The sequence below is a fragment of the Physeter macrocephalus genome, chromosome 4 (assembly GCF_002837175.3).
Source record: "Physeter macrocephalus isolate SW-GA chromosome 4, ASM283717v5, whole genome shotgun sequence".
Taxonomy (NCBI): Eukaryota; Metazoa; Chordata; class Mammalia; order Artiodactyla; family Physeteridae; genus Physeter; species Physeter macrocephalus.
Genome location: NC_041217.1, coordinates 72514953 through 72542259, shown reverse-complemented (window position 1 = coordinate 72542259; position 27307 = coordinate 72514953). Strand labels below are relative to the sequence as shown.

The following is a 27307-nucleotide window of genomic DNA, read 5'->3' as shown; positions in this document are numbered from 1 at the left end:
CCACATGTCGCGGAGCAACTGGGCCCGTGAGCCACAGCTACTGAGTCTGCGCATCTGGAGCTTGTGCTCCGCAGCAAGAGAGGCCGCGATGGTGAGAGGCCCGCGCGCCGCGATGAAGAGTGGCCCCCGCTCGCCGCAACTAGAGAAAGCCCACACACAGAAATGAAGACCCAACACAGCCAAAAATAAATAAATAAATAAATAAATAAAAAGACTCTATCCACAGAGCTGTCCTGTGCCCAAGCTGGCCAGTGGATTCCAACCTCCAGCTTCCTCTCTTTGATATTCTGGGAGTGACCGGCAGAATAGGGAGGGGAAACACCCTCACCCCACACAGAGGAGGCCCTTCAATTTAACACAGAAAGCCCTGCTTCTTTGCTCTCTGTTCCTGACTAAAGAGAACCATTTATCTTGGCAAAATGGGAGAAGACCCTGTATATTGTGAAATGAAGTGTCAGCATGCAATGACAATTAAGGTCCCAAGATACCCCCAGAGTCACTTTTTATTCTTTTCTATCCACAATCATTAGGGGGAAATCTCTCTGCAGCTTCTGTAGAACCCATTCACTGGAGGGAAATAGATCAATGAGAAAACCCCAGCCCTGAGCAGCTGTGCTGACAGCTCTAAAGCAGGTACATTCATTCTTCCCTGGAGCCCACGCCAAAAGGACAAAGGACGCTCGCTCCCACCTCCTGAAAGAAGAGCTGGCCCAAAAAGTTCCTTAACTAGATATCTATTTCTTATCTTTTATACAGCAAGAACAAAAATCTCTTTCTGAGAGTGACATATCTTACACTCACTTCAAACAAGCGCAGCTTTTGCCACTTATTTTTAAGTGCACTTGCCTGCTAAAGTGAGAGCAAAAAAAACCAGGGGGGAGAATAAGGCAAGATGGTGGAGGCACAGCTGCTTCCATAGCTGGCATCTCCAGCCAACAACTGCCGGACCTGGAAAACGTCCCTGAGAAGAGCCTGAAGAGCTGACACCCCAAGTGCAATCCAAGTGTGAAGAACTTGACCTCTGGTGCTCCATTTGCTTCCACCAGAGCCCAGGGGCTCCGAGAATGCTCATGACGGCCAGGTGCGAGGGGTAGGCACGGGGGCACCAAAAGGGGAAGGGGCTACAGCCACAAGAGCAGGGGAATAAGAACATAGCTCAACATTGATTCACTTGTTCATTGATCCTGCAATTATTAGCACCTACTGTCGCCAGGCACTGACAGTGGGCGTGGGATGAAATTAAAGTAGCAACAAAACTAATAGCAGTTACCACACTGAACTCATACCCTGTGCCAGACACTCTGCCAAGTGCTTTCTGTGCATTATTTCTTCTAATGGTCACACCAACCCCTTAAGGAAGGTAATAAAGTGACTCTGCTTGTAGACAAGGAAATTGAGGCAGAGAGTTAAACCTCTAGCCCAAGATTATATAGCTAATAAGAGGTAGAGCTGGATCTATACCAGACCCACTGTGTCTTGGCTGGAGAGGGACTAACCATAGATGTGTATCCTGACCTGGTCAGTACGAACAGGTGCACAGGATACTGTCCCGTGTCCAGGATCTCACTCGCCAGCCAGGAAGGAGGAGAGTTTGAATAATTGCAGGGAGGCAGGCGGGTAAGATCTAGTCCATGTTCAGTGACCACAGGCAGCTGGCCTGGGGCAGGACCCAGGCAGCATGGAGGCCAGCCACACTGTGGTGCCTTGAAATCCAGGCTCAGGGGTTCGGCTTTATCTAGAAGTCACCAAAGGATGAGAGTGTGTAAAGAGAGGATGACCTGCTCAGAGTCATGTTTTAGGAAGACTACCAGCTGCAGGCTACCATTCAAAACCCTGAGAATATGAGGCAAAACACAAATCTAGAATATTACAGAAATAAATAGGATCCATTTATTGAAACACTCTAGCCACTGCGAGGCATCAGACTCAACCCCAGGAAACCTGTGTTTGCCTGCAGGGCTCCACCTGCTGACTCAGGCACGCATGGGGCCCCGAGACCATGCCAGTGGCCACCCCCCACCCCGGTTTCCTCTGGCTGTCACTTGGAGGCTTCTTCCTTGACCTTATTCTCTAGCCTCTTCACGTAGGTGTTCTGACCAGTTGGAAGGGAGAGCCTGTCTGTCTTTGTGAGGGCCCTTTCCATGTACATGACACGTCATGGCTCTGCCCTCTGTCCCATCTCACCAAGGCTGTGAAGTGCCTCTTGTTGGGGATGGAGCCCTCCCTGTCATGCTGCCTCTGCTCCAGCTGTACCACACTGGGCTTTGGGCCCTGGCCAGGCCCTAGGAAGTGGCTCAGAAATCCCCCTGGGCCCTACCCACCAATGAGCCCGAGGGCTTTTCTTCCCTGTGCAGATTCCTAGAGACTCCAGTGGCCGGGGAACAAAAAGGGACACTACTGGCCACCAGCAAGGCACATGGATGGATTAGCAGGGCGCCCCAGGCAACAACTGCAAACATTTTGCCACAAGTCAGGTCAGGGCCTCGGCTGAAAGGTCAGCAGGGTGGAGCAGGCTGCCCCAACGGAGGTGGGGTCTAGATGACGTTCCTTACAATAAAACCCTCTGAGCTGCGGGTCAGAATTGACGCCTGCCATTTCGGTAATGATCTGGTATCATTATTGGCTCGCAGTATAGCCCCTATAAACACACTCATCAACGTCTGTCTGCCCGAGACAGGTGATTTTCTTCAAAACCAGAAAACCCACAAGCCTATCAGGCATTCACTGCACTGTCCTCAACAGGCAGACAGGAGTTTTTGGCCTCTGAGCCCATATTTTACAGTAAGAACCCAAGGAGTGTTGAGTCCTGTTTCTAAGCGTGTTCAACCAGGCGGGATGGGAAAGGTGCCAGGGGGCAACTCAGCCCAGTGTCGGTGCACAGCTGTTCCCACAGCTGGCAGATACGCTGCAGCTGCAGGCAAGCAACAAGGGCCAACACTGAGCAAGGAAGCCCCGAGCCAAGAGAGGGGCGTGGGTGGAGCCACAGGCCACTGGGCTGGAGGGGATGGGAGGACACTTTCAGGTCCGGGAGGACTCCTCTCTAAAGAGCCTCTCCCACCAAGGATTTGCCCTCTCCTTTCCCACTAACCCTGCGGCCACCTTCACAACCAAGCTTCCCATCCGGGCGCTTTCTATCCCTCTCCTTGGGGGTTTTAGGCCCAAGCCTAGGGCTTTCTGAGCAACTCCAAACTCCACGTTAACTGCTGCCACTGCCCTCCCCCGACCACACACACCGACCCCTCCATCCCGCCCCCCACCTCCATTTGCATGACAAGCCCTCCTTGGACTCCAGCTGCAATCTGGGATGGTAACCCTTTCCTGGCAGGGAACCAGCCCCTTCTTCAGGGGCAAGTTCTCCCATCAGGGGCATCTTAAGCAGGAATTGGGACATATTAACGCATTCACTAGCCAGCACTAACACAATTGACCTGAATTCACAATTCACACTAGTCTAAGTGTTACAGACCAAACTTCACAAGTGTAGACGGTAGGGACAAAACACATTAAGATTTTATTAGTGCTTAGAATTCACAATACACTTCCCATCTGTGGTCCCATTGAATCCCCACATCATGGATGTCCCTATCTTTCTCATCTCTTAGCAATTTGGTTCAAACTTTTCACACTGTATTACGAGTTGCCCACCTGTTTGACTCCTTCTCCTCAATACCCCTCACTCCCTCCCAAGACCATGAGCTATCTGAGGTTAGGAAACACTTCTTACTCTTTCCTGTTCTGGCACCGAGTAGGTCATCAGTGTTTGCTGAATACAATTGAATCCCACAGGGCCAGGTTAAGAGAACAGTAGGAGCAGGAGTAGTGATACTAGCAAATACCTATACAGTCTTCCTATGTGCCAGACACTCTTCTGATTAATCCCTTTCACATAGATAAAATCATTAATTCTCACACCAACCCTAGGTAAGTACTATTGTCATCCCTATTTTTTTTTAATAGAAGAAATTGAGGCACAGAGATAGAATAACTTGTTCCAGGCTCACAGTAGGAACTGGCAGGGCTGGGATTTGAACCCAGACAGTCTGGTTCCAGAGTCTGATCTCTAATCAGACTCCATATACACTGCTTCTCAAGTTGAACTGATGCAGACTCCCTAAGAAACAGTGTATTATATTTTCTCGGGGAGACCCTTTATAGAAATGTAACGTGTAATGGGGAAATTAATAAAATTCAATTCTGCAGACAGCCATGCGGAAGGACACAAGAGACACAGAAGGAAAGTAGGCTTTGTTCCCAAAGGGGAAGGTCCTCTGTGCATAGAGGATGCCGCTCTACACATAGCCAGGATGCAAGGGGGGCTGCCAGGAAGAAACAAGGGAGACATGGCCATTCTGGGCAAAGGCCCAAGAGCAAAGTCCTGGGGGTGGGAGGGGTGTGTCCTGGGCATGGTCACAAGAGACTGTACATAATTGTAGGGGGCATGGTTGTGAACCATGATTAGCTCAAAACAATGATTCCCACACTCTGCTGCACTTTAGAATCACCTGGGGAGCTTGGAAACACCCCTACACTCAATGCCTCCCCAGAGCAATTAAATCCCAATCTCTGGGGGTGGGACTCAGGCACCAGTATTATTTTAAAGCTCCCTGGGTGATTCCAACATACAGCCAAATTCGAGGACCACTGGTTCAGTCTATGCAGTGTTATTCATAGAGCAGTCTGTTCTTCTATTAAGGACTAAAATGGCGTGGAGGGCTTCAAACTGGGTGTGCTCCTTCCATCTGCCCTCCCCCCATTTTGGAAGGCTGTTTGGGGCCATTTTGGGGGAATGTGTTTTCTCTAGTTTCCTGGGAGCCCTTTAAAACAAAGGCAGGTTTTAGACAGTGCAGCTCCAACTCAAATTCCAACCTTGCCACTTACCAGCTGCATGAGTTTGGGCATGTTATATAATATCCAAGCCTCAGTTTCCTCATCCACAAATATGGGATTGTGGTAGGCGGAATAACGGCCCCTCAAATGTCCACATCCTCATCTCCAGAACCTGTATGTTACATGGCAAAGAGGAATTAAGGATGCAGATGGATTAGGATGGCTAATCAGTTGACTTTAAAATAGGGATTATACTGGTGGATACAATGTAATCATAAGGGTCCTTACAGGTGGAAGAGGGAGACAGGAAGAGTCAGTGTCAGAGTGATACGATGTGAGAAAGCTTTGGGCAACTGTGGCAGGCTTTGAAGATGGAGAGGCAGACAGCTTCTAGAAGCTGGAAAAGACAAGAAAATGAATTCTCCTCTAGAGCCTCCGGAAAATGCAGCCTTGCTGACACCTTGATTTTAGCTTAGTAAGACTCATCTTAGGCTCCAGAACTGTAAGATAATAAATTTGTGTTGTTTTAAGCCACTAAGTTTGTGGTAATTTGTTACAGCAGCAGTAGGAAACTAATACAGGATGGATGGGAATAAATCGGGGATAGTATGAAGATTAAATGAGATAAGTTTTGAAAAACTTGTAGCACTACTCTTAGTGCTTTGTAATTATTAGTTGCTGTTATCACTTTTACCATTACCATCCTATCAGGAAGCTGCCACCGCCTGCGTTCTGTGTACCTGGCACTGGCTGCCCACTCTCTACCCACCATCCCTGGATCCACTCCCCACTCCCGAGGTGGCTGAGTGGTCCCAGGCCCTACGCATCAGTAAGAGGCTTTGTGACCTGGGCCCAGGCTGGTGGGAACCGGCCAGTCTTTCTTGGACAGAGTAAGAGGCTCCCTAGAGCCCCGTGATGCCCATTGACACAGCACAGACCAGTATTTCTGCTTCCTGACACTGTTCATGGGAATCAACAGGAAATGGGGCTGGGTGGGGAGGGAGAGAGGTTTGGGAAGGGAGGCCCCCAGGGAGTCTTCCTGACCCCCAGCTAAGAAAGCACCATGGGAATGGTCAGCAAGGGCCTCAGAGACTTACTCTAAAGAACTAAAGGTGTCCAGCACCTCAGTAGCTGTCAACAGCAGGCAAGAGCTGGACCACCAGGCCAAGAGCAGAGGACTTGGGTTTGGCAAGGAGGATCCAAAATTAAATCTCCATCAAGCCCCTTGTTTGTGCCAGGCTCTCGTGGGCCCTTTCCCCCAGCTCTTGTAGCTGATGTTCACTATACTACTTGTGGTCATTATGATCCCATCATACAGAGGGTGAAACAGACTCAGTGATCTGCCTGAGGTCACCTGTTAGCAGCAGAGCTGAGATTCAAACTTTTGATTCTAACACTAGAATGCTCCACTCTGTACCATATCTCATTTTCTTTTCATGAAGGTCCAATTAATATTTTAGTCATTATTGATTTAATCCTGGGAGCATGAGAACACAGCTAGTACAGACAGTTAATCTGTATTTATACCTTGAAATGGGCCAGCCATGAAAATGTAGAAGCTTCAAAAACTACAAACAACTAAAAAGGGGCTTGAAGGAAATCTGGTCCCACATGAATAAATCTTGTGTCAGCTCAGGGTTGCCATAATTGCAGTTCTACATAATGATCACAAACCTGGGTTTCACATGGCCCCTGAAGTGGACCGCGCAGGTGAGGAGAGGCTCATCCCCTCCCCACCATGGGCGCCCAAGGACTCCCACCAAATTAGAATGTGTACCAGCTCTGGGAACTAAATTTATCCTGAAAGGACACCCAGATCAGAATGTTCTCTGCTATAGGATATCCTGTCCCTCATTGTCCTCCTCTCTTTTGCCAGAGCCAGGGATTATCGGCTGTCAATTCAGCCCTGTCAATTCTGCTTGAAAGCCACACACATGTGATGCCAGCCCACAGCGACAGGCACCACATGTTTAGATACGAAAGACAGGAAATGTTGAAAGAGTGAGAAAGGAGAGCCAGAGAAGATGGAAGAGAGTGGAAAGAGGCAGGTTTAGATGATGCTGATAAGAGGATCGTAAAGAAACTGAGAAGAGGGAAAAAAACGGCACTGGGGCCGGGCAGCTGTGGCAGGGTCTCCCAGGATAAGCCATCGGGGGCACGAGAGCTACAATGGGGTTCTGTTCGAAGTCAGCGGCTCCTTTACAAGCTTCAGGCAGCACGTCTCCTCCATTTCCCCGGCGTTTGCACCTTTCAAGCCCACTACAAACTGAGAAGCTCCCACGTCAGCCTTGAATGATATCACTGCTCCTGCAGGCGACAGCCAGGCCTTGGGGACCGGAGCCCATCCTGCCAGCACTCCAGAAGGGTGGCCATTCCCGCCACACCCCCTCCCCGATCCCACAGGCAGAGGAAGGACACGAACTCCCTGCCTGAGGGAGGCCGCTGGGGAGCCTGGGTTAGGGAACAATGAGAGAAGAGCAAAACTGTAAAATCCTGAGGTTCCTGTAAATCTCATCCATGCAGGTAAACATCTAAGAAGATCCGACAGAACAAGACAAACTTGGGCTCCCCAGGAGGCCCGGGCTCCCAGTGGGGTCATGTTCCGTTAACAAGATCACAGAACCTCAGATTCTGGAGGGGTATTTTTCCGTTCCTCTCCCTCTCGAACAAGAGTGTACCAGGTTGCTGTCGTCTTTATGTCTAAAGTTCCCCCAAGGAAGGAGCTTTTCAACGTTTTCTCAAGCTCAATGCTATGCTTTAAAGTCAGAGTAGGTGCTTAAGCTTGCAGAGGGGGCGGGTTTCCACCGTAATCTCCATCAGTGCTCCCACCTCCAGCTCCACCTCTTGGTCTTTTTTTTTTTTTTTTTTTTATGCTGGCCTCCCTCTGCCGTGGCCTCTCCCGTTGCAGAGCACAGGCTTCGGACGCGCAGGCCCAGCGGCCATGGCCCACGGGCCCAGCCGCTCCGCGGCACCTCTCGAACAAGAGTGTACCAGGTTGCTGTCGTCTTTATGTCTAAAGTTCCCCCAAGGAAGGAGCTTTTCAACGTTTTCTCAAGCTCAATGCTATGCTTTAAAGTCAGAGTAGGTGCTTAAGCTTGCAGAGGGGGCGGGTTTCCACCGTAATCTCCATCAGTGCTCCCACCTCCAGCTCCACCTCTTGGTCTTTTTTTTTTTTTTTTTTTTATGCTGGCCTCCCTCTGCCGTGGCCTCTCCCGTTGCAGAGCACAGGCTTCGGACGCGCAGGCCCAGCGGCCATGGCCCACGGGCCCAGCCGCTCCGCGGCACGTGGGTCCCTCCCAGACCGGGGCGCAAACCCGGCTCCCCTGCATCGGCAGGCGGACGCGCAACCACTGCGTCACCAGGGAAGCCCCACCTCTTGGTCTTAATGCTGACTATTGATGGTTTCTCAATCTTAGGTAAAATGCTTTGCTAATGCAACCTGGGGATCAATTCTCTGGCCTCCCTGTCCCCCGCATCAGATTGCCATCCCTGAGCCCTTTCTGATGGGCAGCGAGGGGCTGCTACCATTGTAGACAAGGATGCCTAATCTCTCCTGATCCTACTTGCCAGGTTCTGGGTCCAGGCTTTCTTTTTATTTTCGCTTCTTACCACTGCCTTTATGGCCAACTGCATTTCTCCCATTCCCCAGAAGCCCTGAGCTCTCCCAGCTCTCCACATCTGCTCCAGCAGGTCCCCTCCCCTAAAGCACCCTTCACCCCACCTACATCTGCGAAACTGAAACTCCGCCCAGCTTTCAAGGCCCATCTCAAATGCCCCGGAGGCAGAGGCCTCTTTCCCACCCATGAGGAAGGCCTTGCTGTACCCACCGCACCTGCACTCCCAGCACCTGGCAGCCAAGGCCCGTGAGTATTCGAGTGCTTATCTCCCCATTAGATCCCAAGCCCGTTTAGGGCAGGGACCTTGCAGTCTGCATGGTGCCAGGCTCAGAACAGGACCTTCAATAGCTCCGTGTCAGATGAATTAATCACCTTTTGTCCAGTCCTCAGGGGAGGTGGAGAGCAGTTGCTATTTCTAACAGCAGCAGGAAGACAAATATGGCCCTGCCCAACCCCCCTTCATCCCCCACCATTCCACACACACACCCAGGGGTGGTCATTTCTCTTTGCTCTCACATCAATAAGGTTTCTAGCACATTCTAGCAAGAGGCAACAGAGAGAGCTGAGAGGAGTTTTGGAGAGCACTTAGCTCCCCGCCCTGGTTGCACAAATGGGGGACCTGAGGGCCACGAGGGGCAGGGCCAGCGGGAACTCCCACAGCAGACCGGCGTCAGGGGCGTACCTGTCCCCCCAGCCAGTCTCCCACGGAGCTGCCTTGGGGTACTGAGTTCAGAGGCTGCGGCTGCTCTGCACCTGGAGATGGCTCCACCGTGGCTGGTCACTGATCTCTGGTTGTGGCTGTGAGCAGTGCAGCTGCTGCAGTGAGAGTGGCTTCAGGAACGCTGGAGCCCCAGGGGCATGTGGCTGTCCGGCAACACTCTCCCGTGACACAGCCTGCTGGGGCAGCGTTGTGACAACCCAATCCTGCCAGGTGGCCAAGCGCCCACCTCACCCTTTCATTCACAGACCATGAGGGTCCACTCGGCAGCTCGCAGCTCTATCCCGCACCAGAGCGGCACTCAGTAAACACTTCTACGATGTGCTTGCACAGCCGGACTTATTTGGCGGGTGGTTTAGGAGGGAGGATAAAACCACAACCTACGCGGAGGCCACAAAATATTTAGAATGAGAAAGATTTGCAAAGCCTTGAATTTCTTCTTCTCCATTCCTCCTGCCTTTAATCCAACAAAAGGAAGTTTACTTCCCCAGATTCCATTTCTGGTTCCACATTTGTATCAGTGGCTTGGATGAAGCTATCACAGTCAGGCTCATCAAACGTGGGAAGCTGGGAGGGCCCCAAACGTGGGCTGCTGGGTGAGATGCTAAAAGACCCGGACAGATTAGAACGAAGGGCTGAAACCAAACGAACTCAGGGAAAAGGAACAGAGGCAAACGACAGGTGCAGCTCTCGTCCCCAAAAGCCAACTGGACAAGCAAGCGTGGGAGATCAGGGGCAGGGGGTGAAGGCCTGTGGCTTGGCAGCTCTGTGAAGAAGACAGAGGGCTTTAATAAACATTCCACTCAATGTGAACTAACAGGCTGCTGTGCAAGTCAGGGGCACTGGCTGTCTTTGGGATAACGGAATGTAACGGAATGAGAAAGCAGGTAGGTGGTCCTCTGTCCTGAGCAGCTCACATCCCTGGGCAGGTGCAGAGCAAGGGCACTGAGCAAAGGAGTGGGGACAGGACGGAGACGGGGCTCCTAACAGTGCCAGGGAAGCTGGGGATGTTTCATGCGGGCAGGAGAAAACCCTGGCAAGTCCTGTGTCCAACCCAGGGGGGCTTGGGTATGAAGCTGTTGGCCCCTTACCACAGGGACAGTCAAGAGGAGGAGGAAAGAGGGGTGGGGAAACTGAGGGGGCTGCTGAAGCCTGACCCACCCAGGCCACTGGCAGCCCAAGGCTCAGTGTCCAAAGGGAAGACCAGACGCAGCCCAGATAGGCGTTGGCTGGTCCTGAGGGCCAGGGGACTGGCAGGGAAGCAGGAACTAGCCTCTCAGAAGCCGGGGGGTGGGGAGAGGGCAAAAAAGAACAAAGACTGTCATTGGCCCCCCAGTATGGGGCCCAGCCAGGCAGCCAGGGCTTCGAAGAAGACTCTAGCCAAGCAGGGATCAGGAGGGGAGGCAGGGAAACCAAAGCATCATCCAGTCCTGATGGCTGGGAATGCTACCTGGGGTTGGCAAGCTCCCAGCTCCCTGAGGGTGCTGGACCTCATCCTTGGGGTAGGCCTGGGACCCAAGAGGAAGACAAGAGGGAAACCAGGATAAGGAAGCAATTTCTAACAGGCAGAGGAGGCACCCCAGGGCAGAACAGAGGCTGGAGGTCCCTCCTGGAGGTGCCGCTGGGGCTGAGGGCCGCGGGCGCTACTGCAGGGTTGCTGTTCTGCCCTTGGCTTCGTCATGTGAGCCCTTGCCCTGTTTTGGAGGGGAGTCCCCATGGCTGAGCTCAAATTCCAAGCTGCCTTCTGGTACTACAGGAACTAGGGGCAGGAGAGACAGACCAAGGATGGAGCTCTCCCACCAGGTGAAGCCTAACAGGCTTGGAGACAGCCCACTTGAGTCCAGCTCTGCCTCGCACCAGGCACATGACCTTGGCCACATGGCTTACCTTCTTAGGCCTCAGTTGTCTTATCTATAAAACAGGGATAGTAACAGAATTCACCTCACAGGACTGACATGAGGATTCATTGAGATCATAAAGGACACATTTCCTGGCACATATGAGATCAAAAATAGAGCCTGTCATTATTATCATTTGTGGAGTTACAAACCTTTTTCCAGATCTAAACTTGGAATCAAAACCTGGGCCTGGGATATGAGGATGTCGGGACAGGGTGAAGGCAAGTTCGGGGGATGCTGGTAGGGGGCGGTGTATGAAAAAAGTCCACCATACTCAGAGGGGCACCCACACCCACGAGCCATCAGGTGACTGAAGGTTACATAAAAATGACAAAGTCAGTTCTGGAGCTGGATGGAGGTGATGGTGGCACAACAACACGGATGAACTTAACCACTGAACTGTACGCGTAAAAATGGTTAAAATGGTAAAATTTTACATGTTATACATTTACAATAATTAAAAAAAAATTTTAATGGCAAAGTCACAACTTGGCCCCAGGTCTACTGACCACAAGCCTAGGGTCCCTCCCACCCACCCACCAGGTTTGTATTGGTGATATGTTCAGAGGAAATGGAATTCTGCCGGATTGAATTGTATTGAATTCTTTAATTCAAAGATAAACTCGGCACAGTTCATCTCTTTTCCAATTATTGGGTTTGGGAGAATTTGAGCAGTGGTGATTTTGCCATCTTTTCTCATAAAAATGAAAAGATGTGATGTCAGCTTCCTGCTGAACAGAGACTAGAATTATCAGAATTTTCTTGGTCTTATAATGCAATGAAAATGGTAAGGAAGTCTCCAAACACTAAAAATTCTACCATGCCTTCCAATTTCCCAAATCCTCCGAGAGTCAATTATCCTTAGCCCAGATTTAGAATCATCACACTCCCACTACGTACAACCCTCTTTATTGGCACAGCAGGGACAGTCACACAGACGATTAAGAGAAAGCATGGCCCTTGCGGAGCTTATAACTGAGCACGATGTTTCTTAATCAGGAGTAAGCCCTGGAACCCTGCGGTGCTTTCCAAACACACAACCCCAGGCAGTGGGGTTCACTAGCCTGCGGGTCCCAGACATTACACAGGGGATCTGATGCCCATCCCTGATGGAAAACGGAAGAGATCATCACTTGAAAATAGTAACAACAACAATACAAAATAGAATGAATTAACTCTGAAAAAGTCATGGACAGTACACATCGGCACTCTCAGGGAAATAGAAGTAAGCTGAACACTCGCTCCCCAGTGACTCTGAAGAAATGGGAGTTTGTATTCATGGAAGGAAGCTGAAACTGAGCGCTGAGGAAGGGAACACGGTCACTGACTTTAACTATCCTAAAAGCTTTACGATGTCTGACCAGATTATCTTTGTAAGAGACTTAAGAGGAGTCACCTTTAAACTTTAGGATGTTGGAGCCAAAGAACTGTTCTTTCGATTGTTTGCTATTTCAAGTTCAAGGCTATGTTAAGGGGACAGCCAGCTCCCTTTCTGGGCAGAGAAGCAAGGTAGTTAGGAGAAGGGACAGATTGCTGGGACAGTCCCGCACGAGGGCCTCCTGAATGCAAACTCTATCATTTCTTGTGATCAAAAACCATTCATAGCTACTCTCCCTACATTTTTGTTTCCTTGTCACTGAGCATCCTTCAGGCATGGAATCCTGGATACAGCCAGAGGCCCCAGAGATCATCTGATCCAATCTGCCTACCTTACAGATGACAAAACTCAGGTTGAGAGAGAAGTAGCTCATCGAAGCTCGCACGGTGATTGGTACCCCTGACAGACCAGGCCACAGGTCCCTAGCACCTTGTAAAGGGGGGCAGAGGCTTGCCAGGTGGAAGCGCCTTGGATGGGGCAGGCACTCGGGCTGTTTTTCTCAACCCTGTCATTCACTTAGCTGCCCATGTTGGATGGTGATCTCTTGTATCCCTGAATTACAGCAGAAGCTTCTTGAGAAGCTTCCCCGGCCTCCCCTCACTTCCCAAGGTGAGGATGGTGTGGTTTCCAAGGTAACACACAGCTTGGTGGATTCAGCCTCCCAGCACCACCCTCATCCGGCACCAGTAGGGGAGGAGGAGTGGGAGAGGAGGTGACACCACCTCCCCATTTACAAACACTGATTCCTCCCAAAACCAGTTTCCCCTCTGTCCCCCTGCCAGGGTTCAGGGCAGAGGACACCCCTGACATCCTGGAGTCCTGGAGCTGAGGAAGCTTCTGGAGGACTTGGCAAGAGGCAATTGCCTGGAAGTCAATGGAGCCGCAGGCAGCTGACTCCGGAAGTCTGGGACCGGCCCTCCCGGCTGGGGCAAGTCTTAACATGCCCAGGGCAACAGTTTTCACACCTGTTAACAGACACAGCACATGCCCTGTCAAGAAGCATGACACAGGATGACATTTCCAACTGACAAAACAGAAAGTCAACACAGGCAGCTGAGAAACAGCCTTGCTGCTCCCCCCAAGCACGCCAGCCCCGTGGGCTCTGGGGCCCGGAGAGAGCAGCGGGAGGCCATCACCCCTAGGCAAGGGGCAACGTGGCAGGAAAGCCCTCTCTGGGGCAGAAAGGGTTAAAGCCAAGTGTTCAAATATTTAGCAAATAAAACCAAAATGTCACACGGAGACTGCCAGGGCTGACCTGGTAACCATGGCAATCCATGGCCAGCCACAGATCTGAGAGTGAAGAGGCTCTGGGACTGAGGCCTGGGATGAGAGGGGATGAGAGGACGTTGGGGAGGGTCACAGAGGGCATGGCCAGCCCAGCTCACAGGGGGCAGCCCGCTGAGACCCTTGACCCCTCACGATGCACAAGCCAGAGCTGTGGACTTCAGGCCAGCCTCTCAGTCTTATAGAGACTCAGTTTTCTCTTCTATGGAGTGAGGGGAATGAATCGGCCTGTCTGCCCCTCAGGCTTGTTGTTCATTCATTTGGTAACACTTATTGAATCCCTGCTATGTGCTGGGTGCTCTTGGCTGTGGGACAGAGCAGTGAATCCAAGTCAGCCTCCACCACCACGGACATACGGCCGGAGCGGGTGCAGGTGAGATATAGTGTCAGAGCCCATGTCCAGCCAACTCCTAGAAGGGGCACCTTGCCCGGGGAGCGGGGCCAGCCAGAAGGGTTCCTAGAGGAGGAAGCATCTGTGCTGAACCCTAGAAGTCAAAGAGGTGAAGTCAGGCAGGCAAGAGGTCTGACAAGACATGTGAAAACACTCCAAAAACTACAAAGCACTAGACAAGATGAGGTGACACCATCGTCACCAACGTGGTTGCTAACGCGTCATCCTCTCAGCTTTCTGTCTTTGAAGGGTAGTCTGACAAGGACTCATGGCATTTGGACTGAGCAGCTACTCGCCCCCTCTTTCCTCCTTTCTCTCCAGCTGTACAGGCGCAGGTGGGCCGGTGGGAGGGCAGGCGGCATCCTCAGCTGATGCACGGTGGCCTAGCCAGGCCCTGTCCCCTGCACACACACCCCATTTCCAATTTCCCTCGTGTGCTGCCATCTGTCTAGGGAGTGTTCATTAGCGTGGAGTAGGAGATGGCCGTGAGCTCAGCAGAGGAGGCCACCATCCAGAATTTTCCTGTCAAGCCCTGTGGCCCTGGAGCCACCCTGGGGGCCTAGGGTTCCCCCCTCCTCTCTGTGCAGCACACCTGGGTTAAGGAGCTCATGTCCTCAGACCTAGCAGGCTAAGAGGGCCATCTGGAGGTCTTGGGATCTCAGGGGTCCGCAATCTGCTCAACTCTAAAGGAGTCCCTTGGCCACTGGCTCATCTGTGAGCCCAGTAAAGGTGATTCAAATCCATCAGCCAACCAGCCAGAGACAACCTTAGGAAATATCTATCGGGGGCCTGCAAGGACAGAGACCCCAGCCCCACCAGGGTGAGGCAGCTGCCATCTCCCCTGGAGGACAGACACACCTTCCTTTCTCTTCTCTCTCACGCCCCTGAAATGCTCCAGGCCAGTTTCATCCCAAACATACACAAGGCCTCTGCTCCCGGTGAATACATGGCTTGATTAAAGCCTCTTCTCTCCATGAGAGTTGCCTGGCCCACTGGGGCCACACGGTATTTCACACACACCTCATACCTTGGGGCTTATCAGCCTGGGTCACAGTGGATCAAGGTCTAGGACAAGCAGCTTCCAAAGGTAGGGACTGGGTCTGAATTATTTCTGGATTCTCAATGCCTGACACATAGTAGTCCTTACTTTACAGATAAGTTCAGGATATGACTTGAGCCCACTTTCTTCTATAGGGAGAAGGGAGAGTGAGAGCACAGAGCAAGACTCAGCCTGAACCATCGAGTCCATTCCCTGATGGGAAGACACCCCTGACTCATTTAGCAGCAGGCCTCCAAGGCATCTGGACCAGTGACACCTCCTGCATTCCAGATGCCCCTGTTCCTGTGACAGCAGGTTAAACATACCCAGGAGGATGCTCCAACCTATGGGACCATCATGCCATGGCATGTGAGTCTTTTTGCAATGTGAGTTGTCTCTTGAATATAATTTATGTCCTACAATTTGAAGTAATTTCCCTGTCAGCTGAGAACTCTATTGCTGTTTAATAAAAATATCCACTTTTACACATCTAATAACTTAAAAGTCTCCCCTTTTTTTTTTTTTGTGGTATGCGGGCCTCCCTCTGTTGTGGCCTCTCCCGTTGCGGAGCACAGGCTCCGGACGCACAGGCTCAGCGGCCATGGCTCACGGGCCCAGCCGCTCCGCGGCATGTGGGATCCTCCCAGACCGAGGCGCGAACCCGGTTCCCCTGCATCGGCAGGCGGACGCGCAACCACTGCGCCACCAGGGAAGCCCCAAAAGTCTCCCCTTTTATTGGTCTCCTATGTTTCAAATTCATGAGGTTGAAGACATATATCTTGTCACTATAGTTATATTTTTGTCAGATTTGAAGTGGACTAGAAGCCCCTGGAGGCCCACACCAGATCTTGATCTGATTGATGCTTTCTACTTTGAATATGGCCAATAACCACAGACTGAAATTAATGATCTATAAGTTCCCATCCATACACTGGATGATGGGAAATCTGCCACTGCCTATGTCCTATCCTAGGTTCACAGCAGTCCCTCCATTTTAATTAGACAAACATTAATTGAGCCATGCTGTGTCCCAGGCACAGTCCTGCAGCTTCCTGCCCCTGTAGCTTCATTAAGGACACCAAGGTTCGGCTCCACACCTCCAGGTGTGGGTGTGTCTGCACTTCCCACCACCCCCCTCCCCATCCCCCCACCATGTCCCCCAGGCTCTGAGCCAGGGCACTTCCTCCCTGGGGCACTTGATCCCTTCCCCTCCTGTGTGCTCCTGGACAAGAACCTGGCCCCTGGTTATTTCCTCTCCCTCTCAATTGGCTTCTTCCTGACAGCTGCGAGACATATGCAGTCTCTCCAGGCTACACAGCAGACCAACATCCCTCCCTCAGCACTGTGTCCTCTCCAGCTGTCACTCTGCCTTCCCTCAATTCATAGCCAAACTTCTTAGAAGACTGGCCAGTATTCAGTGTCTCCATGTTCCTCACCTCCTACTTGGTCCTCCCTTCCCCTTCCACTGCCCTGCGACTGTCACTCCCAGTGACTGTACTGAGGAAGGGCACAGTGACCTTCCCACAGCCTGGTGCAAAGGACCAGTGGGGTTCCCAACTCCTTGACCCCCCCGTGGCATAACTGACACTTCCTTCTCTGTCTCGGCTTTGTGACTCCCTCCCTTTGGGGTCTCCTCTGACCTCCCTGACTTCTCCATTCTCCTTTGTGGTCTCCTCTTCCTCCTCCCACTTCTCACTCGATGATGTCCCTCTGGGGACATGTCCCATGCCTCGTCTCATCCCACTGTCCCCTCCTCCTCTAGGCCTATCCTCTGCATCACTATCCTGGAGGCGGCTGGATGCCCAGCCCCCAAACCTCAGCTTCCAAAACTAACCCGGTCATCATTCCCCACCTCAGCCTCCTTCTGCGGTTTCAATTATGATGAATGGCACTCCCAGCCACTGAGTTACCCAAGCAACTGCTGGACCCCTCCTTTCCCCAAAGACAGTACCTCCAACCTAATAACTGACCAAGTCCGGTCAATTCCACTTGTTCAACATCTCTTATGCACAGTCTCTCCTGTCCTGGCTCTTGTCTTGCCCTGATTCAGGGTGTCACCATCCCTCATCTCGACCATGGTAACATGCTTCCAATTAGTCTTCCTGCCTCTGAAATTGGCCCTTGCAACATTTGCCATGCTGCAGCTAAAATGCAAATCTGATCACCTCTCTCCCTTGCTTGAACTCCTTCCATGGTTCTCCCTGCTGCCCACAGGACAGTTCCAAAACTCTTCAGCAAGGCATATGAGTTCCTGCTGGTCCTGACATGCCCCAGAGTAGACCGGCCCCACTGCCCAGGACCTTGTCCTGGAGGCGTTCTGAATGCACTCTGCAGTTTCTCATCTCAGGGCCTCTGTTCCTTTTGAGACTTCTGCCTGGGATATCCTTTCCATGCTGTCAGCCCGGCAAACACGTCCTCAATGAAGCTGAGGTGTTTTGCACGTATTATCTAATTTGATCTGCACAACAACCCTGTGGTGGGTACTATTATTAGTCCCATTTTGCAGAAAGGAAATAGACTGAGAGGCATTCAGTAACTTGCTGAAGGCTACCATACATACTACAATGTGACAAAGAACATGATTTGAACCCAAGCTAGGCTACTCTAAAATCTGTGTTCTCAGCCTCCTCCTGTCCTGCCTTCCAGGATGGCACTAAAGACATTAGAGCCATGGATTCACTCAACATTGGCAACCGCTTGGAGAAGCAAAAGTGATTTCAGGGTTTCCAGCACAGAGTACTGGAACCCTGTCCCAGGCTCTGCACAGAGCAGGCCCTCGTTAAGTACACACTGAATGAATGAATGCACTAGATGGCTAAGAAGGGTAGAGGAGGGAGGATATTGGGGGAGCAATAAAGCCTTCAGTGTCTCACCGGTCAGAATGGCCATCATCAAAAAGTCTACAAATAATACATTCTGGGGAGAGTGTGGAGAAAAGGGAACCCTCCCACACTGTTGGTGGGAATGTAAATTGGTGCAGCCACTACAGAAAACAGAATGGAGCTTCCTTAAAAAACTAAAAATAGAGTTGCCATATGATCCAGCAATTCCACTCCTGGGCATATATCCAGAAAAGATGAAAACTCTAATTCAAAAAGATACATGCACCCCAATGTTCACAGTGGCACTATTTACAATAGCCAAAACATGGAAGCAACCTAAGTGTCCATCAACAGATGAATGGATAAAGAAGATATTATATAGACACACAATGGAATACTAGTCAGCCATAAAAAAGAATGAAATAATGCCATTTGCAGCAACATGGATGGTCCTAGAGATTACCATACTAAGTGAAGTAAGTCAGAGAAAGACAAATATCATATATCACTTATATGTGGAATCTAAAATATGATACAAATGAACATATTTACAAAACAGAAACAGACTCACAGACATAGAAAACAAACTTACGGTTACCAAAGGGGGAATAAATTAGGAGTTTGAGATTAACAGATACACACCACTACATATAAACTGTATAAACAGTAAGGGCCTACTTTATAGCTATACAGGGAAATATATTCAATATCCTGTAATAAACCATAATGGAAAAGAATCTAAAAAAGAATATATATATAACTGAATCACTTATGAAATAATGCCATTTGCAGCAACATGGATGGTCCTAGAGATTACCATACTAAGTGAAGTAAGTCAGAGAAAGACAAATATCATATATCACTTATATGTGGAATCTAAAATATGATACAAATGAACATATTTACAAAACAGAAACAGACTCACAGACATAGAAAACAAACTTACGGTTACCAAAGGGGGAATAAATTAGGAGTTTGAGATTAACAGATACACACCACTACATATAAACTGTATAAACAGTAAGGGCCTACTTTATAGCTATACAGGGAAATATATTCAATATCCTGTAATAAACCATAATGGAAAAGAATCTAAAAAAGAATATATATATAACTGAATCACTTTGCTGTACACCTGAAACTAATACAACGTTGTAAATCAACTATACTTCAATAGAAAGAAAGAAAAGAAACACAGAGAGAGAGAGAAAAGAGAAGAAACAAAGAGAGACAGAAAGAGGAAGCAAGGAAGGAAGGAAGGAAGGGAGAGACAAAGGGAGGGAGGGAGTTACATGCTGAGCCAGGGGTATGCCGATGGCCCCTAAAACGTGAGTCTGCAGACTGAGGAGAGGAGGTTTGCACTGCCGATCTGGGAGGTGCTGGTGATAGCCAAACCACAGGAATAAATGGACTCTCCAAGGGAGAGTGCAGTTTTCAAAGTTTTGATAAATAACACAACAACCAATGCATTTTGCTTTTCATTTCTTTCCAGGACACGCCAGCCTGAGGAGAACAGATGCTCGGGCCTTTGAAGGCTCCGTGCTCCAACATGCCAAGAGAAGAGGAGACCAAGGAGACACGGGGCAGCCATCCGCAAATGACAGGGGTTGCCTCATGGGAAACACAGGCACCTCTTTTCCCTACTCCAGAAGAGAGGCGGGCTGAGTGGAATTTTCAGAGAGGCCCGTTTCCTCTCAGTGGAAGGGCAGACTTTCTAGAACTCACACTGCCCAGCCAGGGAGAGCCTCCCTCAAGAGGCAGTGAGTCCCGGTGACAGGCCGGCCCACAGAGGCTGGAGGGGCCTCCTGCACTGGTGAGGGGCGCACCCCCCTCCTGTCACCTCTGAGGACCTACTGAGCCTCAGGTGCATGGCTTGAAGCCAGAGTTTGGTTGAGAGGTTCCCAATAACGTTTCAGAGTCTTCTTTCTCAAAAACACAAGTTGTCCAAACTAATAACAAATACGAACACTATTCTAGAAGGTACTCCTAGCCTCCTGTGTGTGCTGGGCCAGGGGCAGGGGCCTGGATGTGAGCGACTGGGGCAGGGCTGGGGGGAGGTGGAAACACGGTCATCTGGTTCCTGCTAAAATTTAGCCAAGTGACCAGTAACTGGTGTTGATGAGGAAGCGGCAAGCATATCCTTAACACAGGCCCCTGACTTCACCCCACAGAGGAGAGGGGCCATACCCTCACCCTGCCCTACTTCCCAACAGATGAGCAGCAGCTGGCCTTTCCCTGCCGAAGAGGTTTTCCAAGCGTCCCCTCTGGATAAGCACTGGCAATCACGCTTGGAGTAACCCTCCCACCACTCTCAGGAAGCAGGTCCCCCAGCCGGCGGGCACCAACCTCAATCAGAGAATTACAGAATCAGGAGGTGGTGGCGGGGGGGTATGGGTGCTTAGGATCCCCAATGAACAGATGTGGAAACTTGAGGCCCAAGACCACAGAGCTGAGTCATGGTCTAAAAAGCTTGGAAACCAGATAGCTTGAATCCAGCACTCTTTCATTCAAAATATGCCCTGCAGACACCTGCTCTCTGTCAGACACCGTGGGTCCCTGGAAATACAAAGATTAACAGCATCCTTGTCCCTGAGGGTAGGGAAAAGGATACAGAACAGAAAATCACAATATGGTCAGGTGAGTGCACACAAGGGTCCTGCTGACTGTCTGGGCCCAAACCGTTCCCATTTCCCTCTGGCAGGAGAAGGTCCCACTAGACCTTTCCAGAAGGAAGAACTTCACTGGACGGGTAAGAGGCACAGAGGGAGCCAGGTTCTGGTGACTCCCCACGTGACGGTGGGCCAGGTAGGATAAGGGGCTGGGTGGTGGGAGCTGAGAGTGCAGGCAGGGCCGGGCCAGAGCAGGGAGGGAGTCCAACCACCCGCCAGTCCCGGGCAGCTGTGACAGTGACCACACAGCTTTTACATGGATGAGGTCCAGCTGGAAGCAGTGGGACAGAGGTCACAGGAAAGAGACCAGTTTCCATTTCATGAAGGCCCACTCTGCACTGTCAACTGTTACACCCCTGCTTATGAGTTCAGCAAGGTGGGTGATATGACTTCCATACTTCAGATGCGGAAACCGACGAGGCCCAGAGAAGTTGTTATTGGCTCAAGGTCATTCAGGCTGAAGTGTCTGAGCCAGGATTTAATGCCACTGACTTCACTTTGTCTCTCCAAACTGTGAGTGTCAGGCCAAGACAAGTGACTGAAAAGCATCCTCTGCTGCCCATAATTAGGGTGAAGCAGAGACTGGCTATGAGCTGAGGATGGACAAAGTGTGCCCAGCTAGGTGCTAGCCTATCACCATCACGGCCCTGCCACCAGGCCAGAACTGAGGTCACAACCGCAGTTGGGTGGGATCAGGTCTGAGAGCCAAGGCTGCAAGCCCTGGGGGTAGGTGGGGCAGGACCCCAAGAGAATCAGACGGAGGGATGCCTGGCTCTTCCCATCCCAATGCCTGGAGTGGAAAGCAGCAGCAGTCAGGCTGAGTGGAACCGTCGTGCGGGTGTGAGGCTGAGATCAGCTCCTCTCCCCTCCCTCAAGCCTGGATCACAGATGAGTTCATGACTCTGCCTTTTTCTCTGGCCTGTGCAACCCCTCTGCACAGGTCAAGGTGATACATAGTAGTATAGACGCCCTCTAGATGAGGGTTCAGGGGATCAGACAAGTTGAGGAGATACATGGGTCCCACAGCTGGTTTGGGGTGGGGTGAACCCAGCCAGGAGCCCCGACTGTGACTCATGGTCCTGTCTCTGATCCTTGCCCGTTCCTCCTGCCTGTACTCCTGGCTCCTTTCTGGGGTTGACTGGACCACGGTCTGTGTTAAAGCCCACCTGCGTTGTCCAGGCCAAACCCCACGAAGGAAGCTGCTTGGTGGCGTCTGGGACTCTCAGCCTTCAGAGCACAACCTCAGTCCCTGCACCTGTGACCCCCCCAGAGATTAAAGAGTCCCCACCTTCTAGATTAGTGTCCTCTGGTCATCAACAGAGTGGAGGTAAGGTGGTCTGGAGCCAGGGCTCCCACGCCCAGGCCAGCCGCAGAGGTCCCTGACACCCAGCGGCAAAGCAGGGCCCCTCCAGGAGCAGGAGGCACTGGCCCATCTCTGCCTGTGCAGACACTCAGCCCAGAAACGCTGAGTGACAAAAGCGATGAGATTTGAAGTGTTTTACAGTTTACAGAGCTCTCTCATACACTCCCCATTCATCCCCACAACGACCCATAAATGGTAGAATAAAAACCCCCATGTTCCAGACGAGGAAAAGTTCACATGTTCCAGTCCAGAAAGGTCTCCGGGCTGGCCAAAGACACGCTGTAAGAAGAGGTCATGGGCGAGACTCGGCCCCAGCTTTTCTGACTCTGAGTTCTGGTCTTTGTCAATTTCTTGCCTGCTGCCCAGATGTGGATCTATCTGTGCTCCTCCAGCCAAATGACGGGAGTTATATTTAGATGCATATGCATGTGAGAAAAAACATCTGGATACTTTAGAACTACCCAGGGCCCCAGCAGAGCAGGTCAGCCCGAAGGGCCCAGTGAGAGGGAGACCCATTGTCATGAGAAGATGCTACAGATCTGCTCACCCCTGCCTGCCCTTCCCAGCCCAGGTCGAACCATCCTCCCTACATCGGCCAAACTGGAATGCACCCCAGAGGTTAAGCCAATATCTCTCTGGGTGCCAAGTGACTCCTGGGTAGCAAGAAACAGAGGACCCCTCAACTACAGCAGATTCCATTCTATCTAGAAAATGTCTCCTCCCTGGCAGAGTCCAGTGGGAGTAAAGTCTACACCAGTCAGAAATACAGATTCCCGGTGGTATCTGGTGCAGTGTGTGTGTGTGTGTGTGTGTGTGTGTGTGTGTGTGTGTGTGCATGCAGGGGCACAGGAGGCAGGTCTGTTTCACTTGGTGGATTCAGTGGCTCAAGTTCAGAAAGGATCCAGCAAGAGATAGAAAGGGCAAAGCAAGTCTCACAGTAGAATGGTGCAAAATGAAGATTCTAAGCAGGACTGCCCCCCAAATCATGAAGTCGTGTTTGCCTCTGGGATCCCCACTTGAAGATAATGTCACAGTTGTTCTAAAGCCACAGGGCAGCCTCACAATTCCCTCTCCCACGAGGGTCCAAACCAAAAGAGAAGATGCACAATCTCAGATACCTTTTGGTGAAATCACCCAAGTAGCTACTGAAAGGGTGGGTTTGGGAGGGGGGACGGGCTCAGCCTGGAGCAAAGGAATAGCCCCTGCATGAAGGGCTGTGGGCGAGGGCACCTACCTGGACTTCACGTGTGTGATAGGCGATGATCAAACCCAAAAGGATGATGGTGGACAGACTGATAAGGCATTTCAGGGCCAACGAAAACATGGAATCCTGCAGGAGAAAGGGAAAGAGAGGATTAGGGAAATCCGGGATGGAGCATCTCATTTTACTCTGAGGCTGTGTTTAGGGGTGGGGGTGAGGGGCAGTGAAGGCAAAGGAAAGACTATCACCAGCGCCTCCTGGGAGCGGGATACAGCACAAAGGTAGCCTGAGCCCCGAAAGTACCTTGGGCCGGGCCCTAGGCTGGCTCCATCTCAGCAGCTGCCCTCTGAGCCTCTGTTTCCTAGAGTTAAATCCTATTTGCATTCCTGCGATGAACCCTGCTTGGGCGTGATATATTCTGTTTGTTATACATGCCTAGATTCAGTTTGCTGATGTGTTGTTTAGAATATTTGCCTCCATGCTCAGAAGTCATATGAACATAATTCTTTTCTATGCTGCTCTTATATGGTTTGGGCATCAATACTGTGCCAGCTTGAGCCTCTCTATTCTCTTAACAAACCTGAACCAGAGGATTCCGAGGTCCCTTCCATCTCTGACAATGCAGAGTTCTTTCAGGAATGAATGAGAATGTCCTGGCAGCAGCTCTCATCTCCCATTTTGGGGCCAAGGGCGGGGAGGGAAGCGAGGGTGGCAGAGGAGCTACTGGAAAGAGAAGGGGGCCGAGCACAGGAGCAGAGAGGGGTCCTGGGCAGGAGAAGGGCCCTGAGGGTCCCTCCGGCTGAGGCTGGGGGAGGCAGAGTGGGCCACTTGCCTTCACTGCAGTCCTCCAGCCCCAGGGCAGCTTAGGGGACCCACGTGGTTAGCAGCAAGAGCTCTGGGACCAGCCCACAGAATCCAAACCCTGACGTAGCCGCTTACTAGCCACGTAACCTCAGGCTGCTCACTCCATCTCTCTGTGCTCAGTTGCCTCAGGCGTCAGATGCGGATAACATCAGTACCTACCTCTCAGGGCTGCTGTGAAGGATAAAGGCATTTGTCTATGTAAAGTGCCTAGCCCAGTGCCAGGCCCTGTGAGGGCTGGCTACTATCATCTACCTCACCTCCTCTACAGGGCTGTTGCCTCGTGGGCATTTGGAAGCCAGGGAGTAGAGGCAGCTCCCAGTCCCAAAGGAAGGCAGGAACACAGCCCTGAGCAAAGGGAGCAGAAAGCCAGGCAGTACTTCCAAGCACTGTGTTGCGGCCTCACGCATCCTGAGAGAGGCACGCCACATGAGAAACAGCCTCCATGCTCCAGAATCATAACATGCCTGATGTCTGCAAAGCACCTTACAGTTTACAAGGTGGTTTCACATCTTGTTCTCATCCATCCTTGAGACAGCCCTTGGCCTCTGGCCCAGCTTTATAGATATTACAGGCAGAGGCTCAGAGAGGTGAGTGGCTCATGCCAGAGTTCAAAGCCAAGACCTCTGACTCTCAGCCTGACTCCCAGCCCAGAGCACTGCCCGCAAGCCCTCAGGCCCACTCTCAATGGGAAACAGAGTAAAAATGTGAGAAGTGCCCATTTACACAGACCCAAATGACTACTTAAGACAATAATGGAAGGTGTTTCGGAGGTGGGATATGATTAATTACCACGTGAAACCTACAATAGAGCTAGGGAGGGAGACATCACTGTCCAAGAAAGCAAGCTTTCAGAGACAGAGGGAGAGGTGGCTGAGATCTCCAGCGTTAGGGGCTGTGTCCAATATGGCAGCCACTAGAGTCAGTGGAGGGCTTGGACTTTAACCCAGGACTCCCAGATGCCCAAGTCCATGTTCTCAACCACCTTCTGCAGGCTGAGATGGAAAGAAAGCAGCTCGCCCTGGTGTCTGCCAATCTACCATTCATTTATTTGGTATAGTTTTGGGGCCCACTCTGTGCCAGACACAAGCTAGTGCTGGGGACCCAAGGACGACTAGTGAAGGAGCTCATTCATTCTTTCTTTCTTTCATGACAATTTCAACAACTTCTCATTTCTTGAGCACCTGCTAGATGTCCAACAGTGCGCTAGATACTGCAGGATATTTATAGAGGGCCCCTGCCCGCCAGAAGTTTCCAATCTGGCTTATACACAAACCCCAGCTTTCTACACTGTGCAGGTTCATCCAGCTGTGGGGAAAATTCTCCATTCTGCCCTGCCCAGAGACGATGGTCTAAGCATAATCCACTCTTCATTTAGCCTCTTGCATGTTCTACACTTAATGAAGAGCAGCCTGCAATCATGTACTCAGTGCACATGCACAGAGGTGCCTTGGGGGGTTTTCTGCTGCTCCAGGTAAGGGCCCAAAGGAAAACAGAACAGTTCCAGCCCTCAGGAAGGTTCCACTCTTTGAAAGCACTATTGGATGCCTGAAACACCACCCAAACCACAAGACCTACTGGGGCTGAAGAGAGCAGGTGGTGAATTCAGGGACACTCAGACTTTTAGGACAAGACTACCTCCCTACAGGAATCAACTGGGGACAGATCATGATGTTTTCGAGCCAGAAATGACCATAACTTTCTTCTCAAAGGAGTCTGACATCTGGGGAGCATCATGCCTCCCCAGGGAAGGGTTTGGGATCAGCTGCACATTTCAAACTCTAATTTATTTCTTTTGGCAGAAAGTAACTGAAATCGGAATCCAAGTCTATTTCCATCATTTTTAGAGGAAGAGGTGAAGGGAAAGGGGCCAGATGCTGTCTCCTCTCCTTTGAGCTTCTTCCTTTTGTTCTAAAACTCAAAGCCTTTACATAAGAGGCAACTCCACCTGCTTCTTGGTTTTGGCCAGTGAAACCTCATTGGCCAGCCCCAGCCCCAGCCCCAGCCCCATGGGGAGACAAGTGTGCACTGGGTCAGTGGGAATGCTCACTACTTCACAGATTTCCTTGCATTCTCTATCACATGTCAATAAAAAATAAACCATCAACCATTTTTTATAGCAGGAAAATACATCAGAGAAGTCTGGCTGGATTAGAAATGTTTTCTATTTGTTAAAATGTTGAATTATCATCTTTTCTTTGCTGTCTGAATTCCAGTGAAGCTTGAAATTGATATGGTTCTTTGGGTGATGGCAGCAACTCAGGGCTGGCTAATTAGCTGCCGTACACCACATGTGTGTATGTACACACACCTGCTCAGCCCCCACTCACTGCTATCCAAGGACCAAAGGGACTCATAGGGCTGGAAGGGAGTCCAGTGGTCAACTGGTCAATACTTCCCCCCTGCAACTCAGAATATTTCAATAGAGTAATATCCTTAATACACAGGAATGCTTAAGAATTATATCCCAACAGATGAGAGTTGTTTTTTTAAAGCCATTTATTCTTAAATGCCCCAAAATATTAGAGTGGGTAAGTAAATTGGAGAATAGCCAGTGATGGAACACTAGGTTGCCACTTAAAGCCACTTCTGCAGAGAATATTTGAAGATATAAGGAAAGGTTCATGATATAATATCAAGTCAAAAACCCAGACCCCAAAACCGTAAATATGGTATATTTCCAATTATTTTTTAATTTTTTACTTTTTTAATGTAAAAAAGGACTGCAAATATATAGTGTCATTCTATAAAGTGTCAGGGTACTCAATTGTATTACCTCTGATGATCTGATTAAGCACAATAGGTGCTTAATAAGTGCTTCTTGAAACTACTTAATAATAGTACTTTAATTTTTACCTAACATTTATTAAGTACTGACTACATACCAGGTCCCAGACTATGCCTTCTATAGAGATTACTTTGCATTCTCACCCTACAGATGAGGTCACAATGTCTCCCTTTTACTGATTAAAAAACAAAACAAAACAAAACAAAACTGAGGGTCATAGAGACAAAGTGACTTTTCCAAGGTCATACAGCTAGCCCAGACTTTAGCTATATATCAGATTTTTCTATATACCACGCTTCCCCCCTGCCTTCAAAATGAACTAGGCTCCCGTGTGAGATAGTGAGTTCCTGTCATCTTAGTAGAGGCTGGCTACAGCCATCAGGGGTGCTGTAGAGGGGATTCCTAGCAGGGAAGAAGGGTGAACCACATTCCTGCAAGATGCCCCTATCCA

At 50.5% G+C, this 27307-nt stretch overlaps 1 protein-coding gene across 11 annotated transcripts in view; it reads right to left on the bottom strand.

Annotated features, from left to right (window-relative positions):
- KCNN3 (potassium calcium-activated channel subfamily N member 3) overlaps positions 1-27307 on the bottom strand; it is a 177046-nt gene that overhangs the window by 105761 nt on the left and 43978 nt on the right. For 9 of the 11 annotated variants that reach the window (XR_003679487.2, XR_003679488.2, XM_055084296.1 and 6 more), the window contains exon 2: positions 23241-23336. Coding sequence is in view for 8 of the 11 variants with exons in the window: in XM_028488782.2 (XP_028344583.1) it covers positions 23241-23336 (96 nt within the window). In the remaining 3 variants the exon portion in view is untranslated. Of the gene's footprint in view, positions 1-4878; positions 5000-9126; positions 9233-23240; positions 23337-27307 lie in introns of those variants that run through there. The other 2 variants (XM_028488786.2, XM_055084298.1) reach the window with 2 other exon arrangements.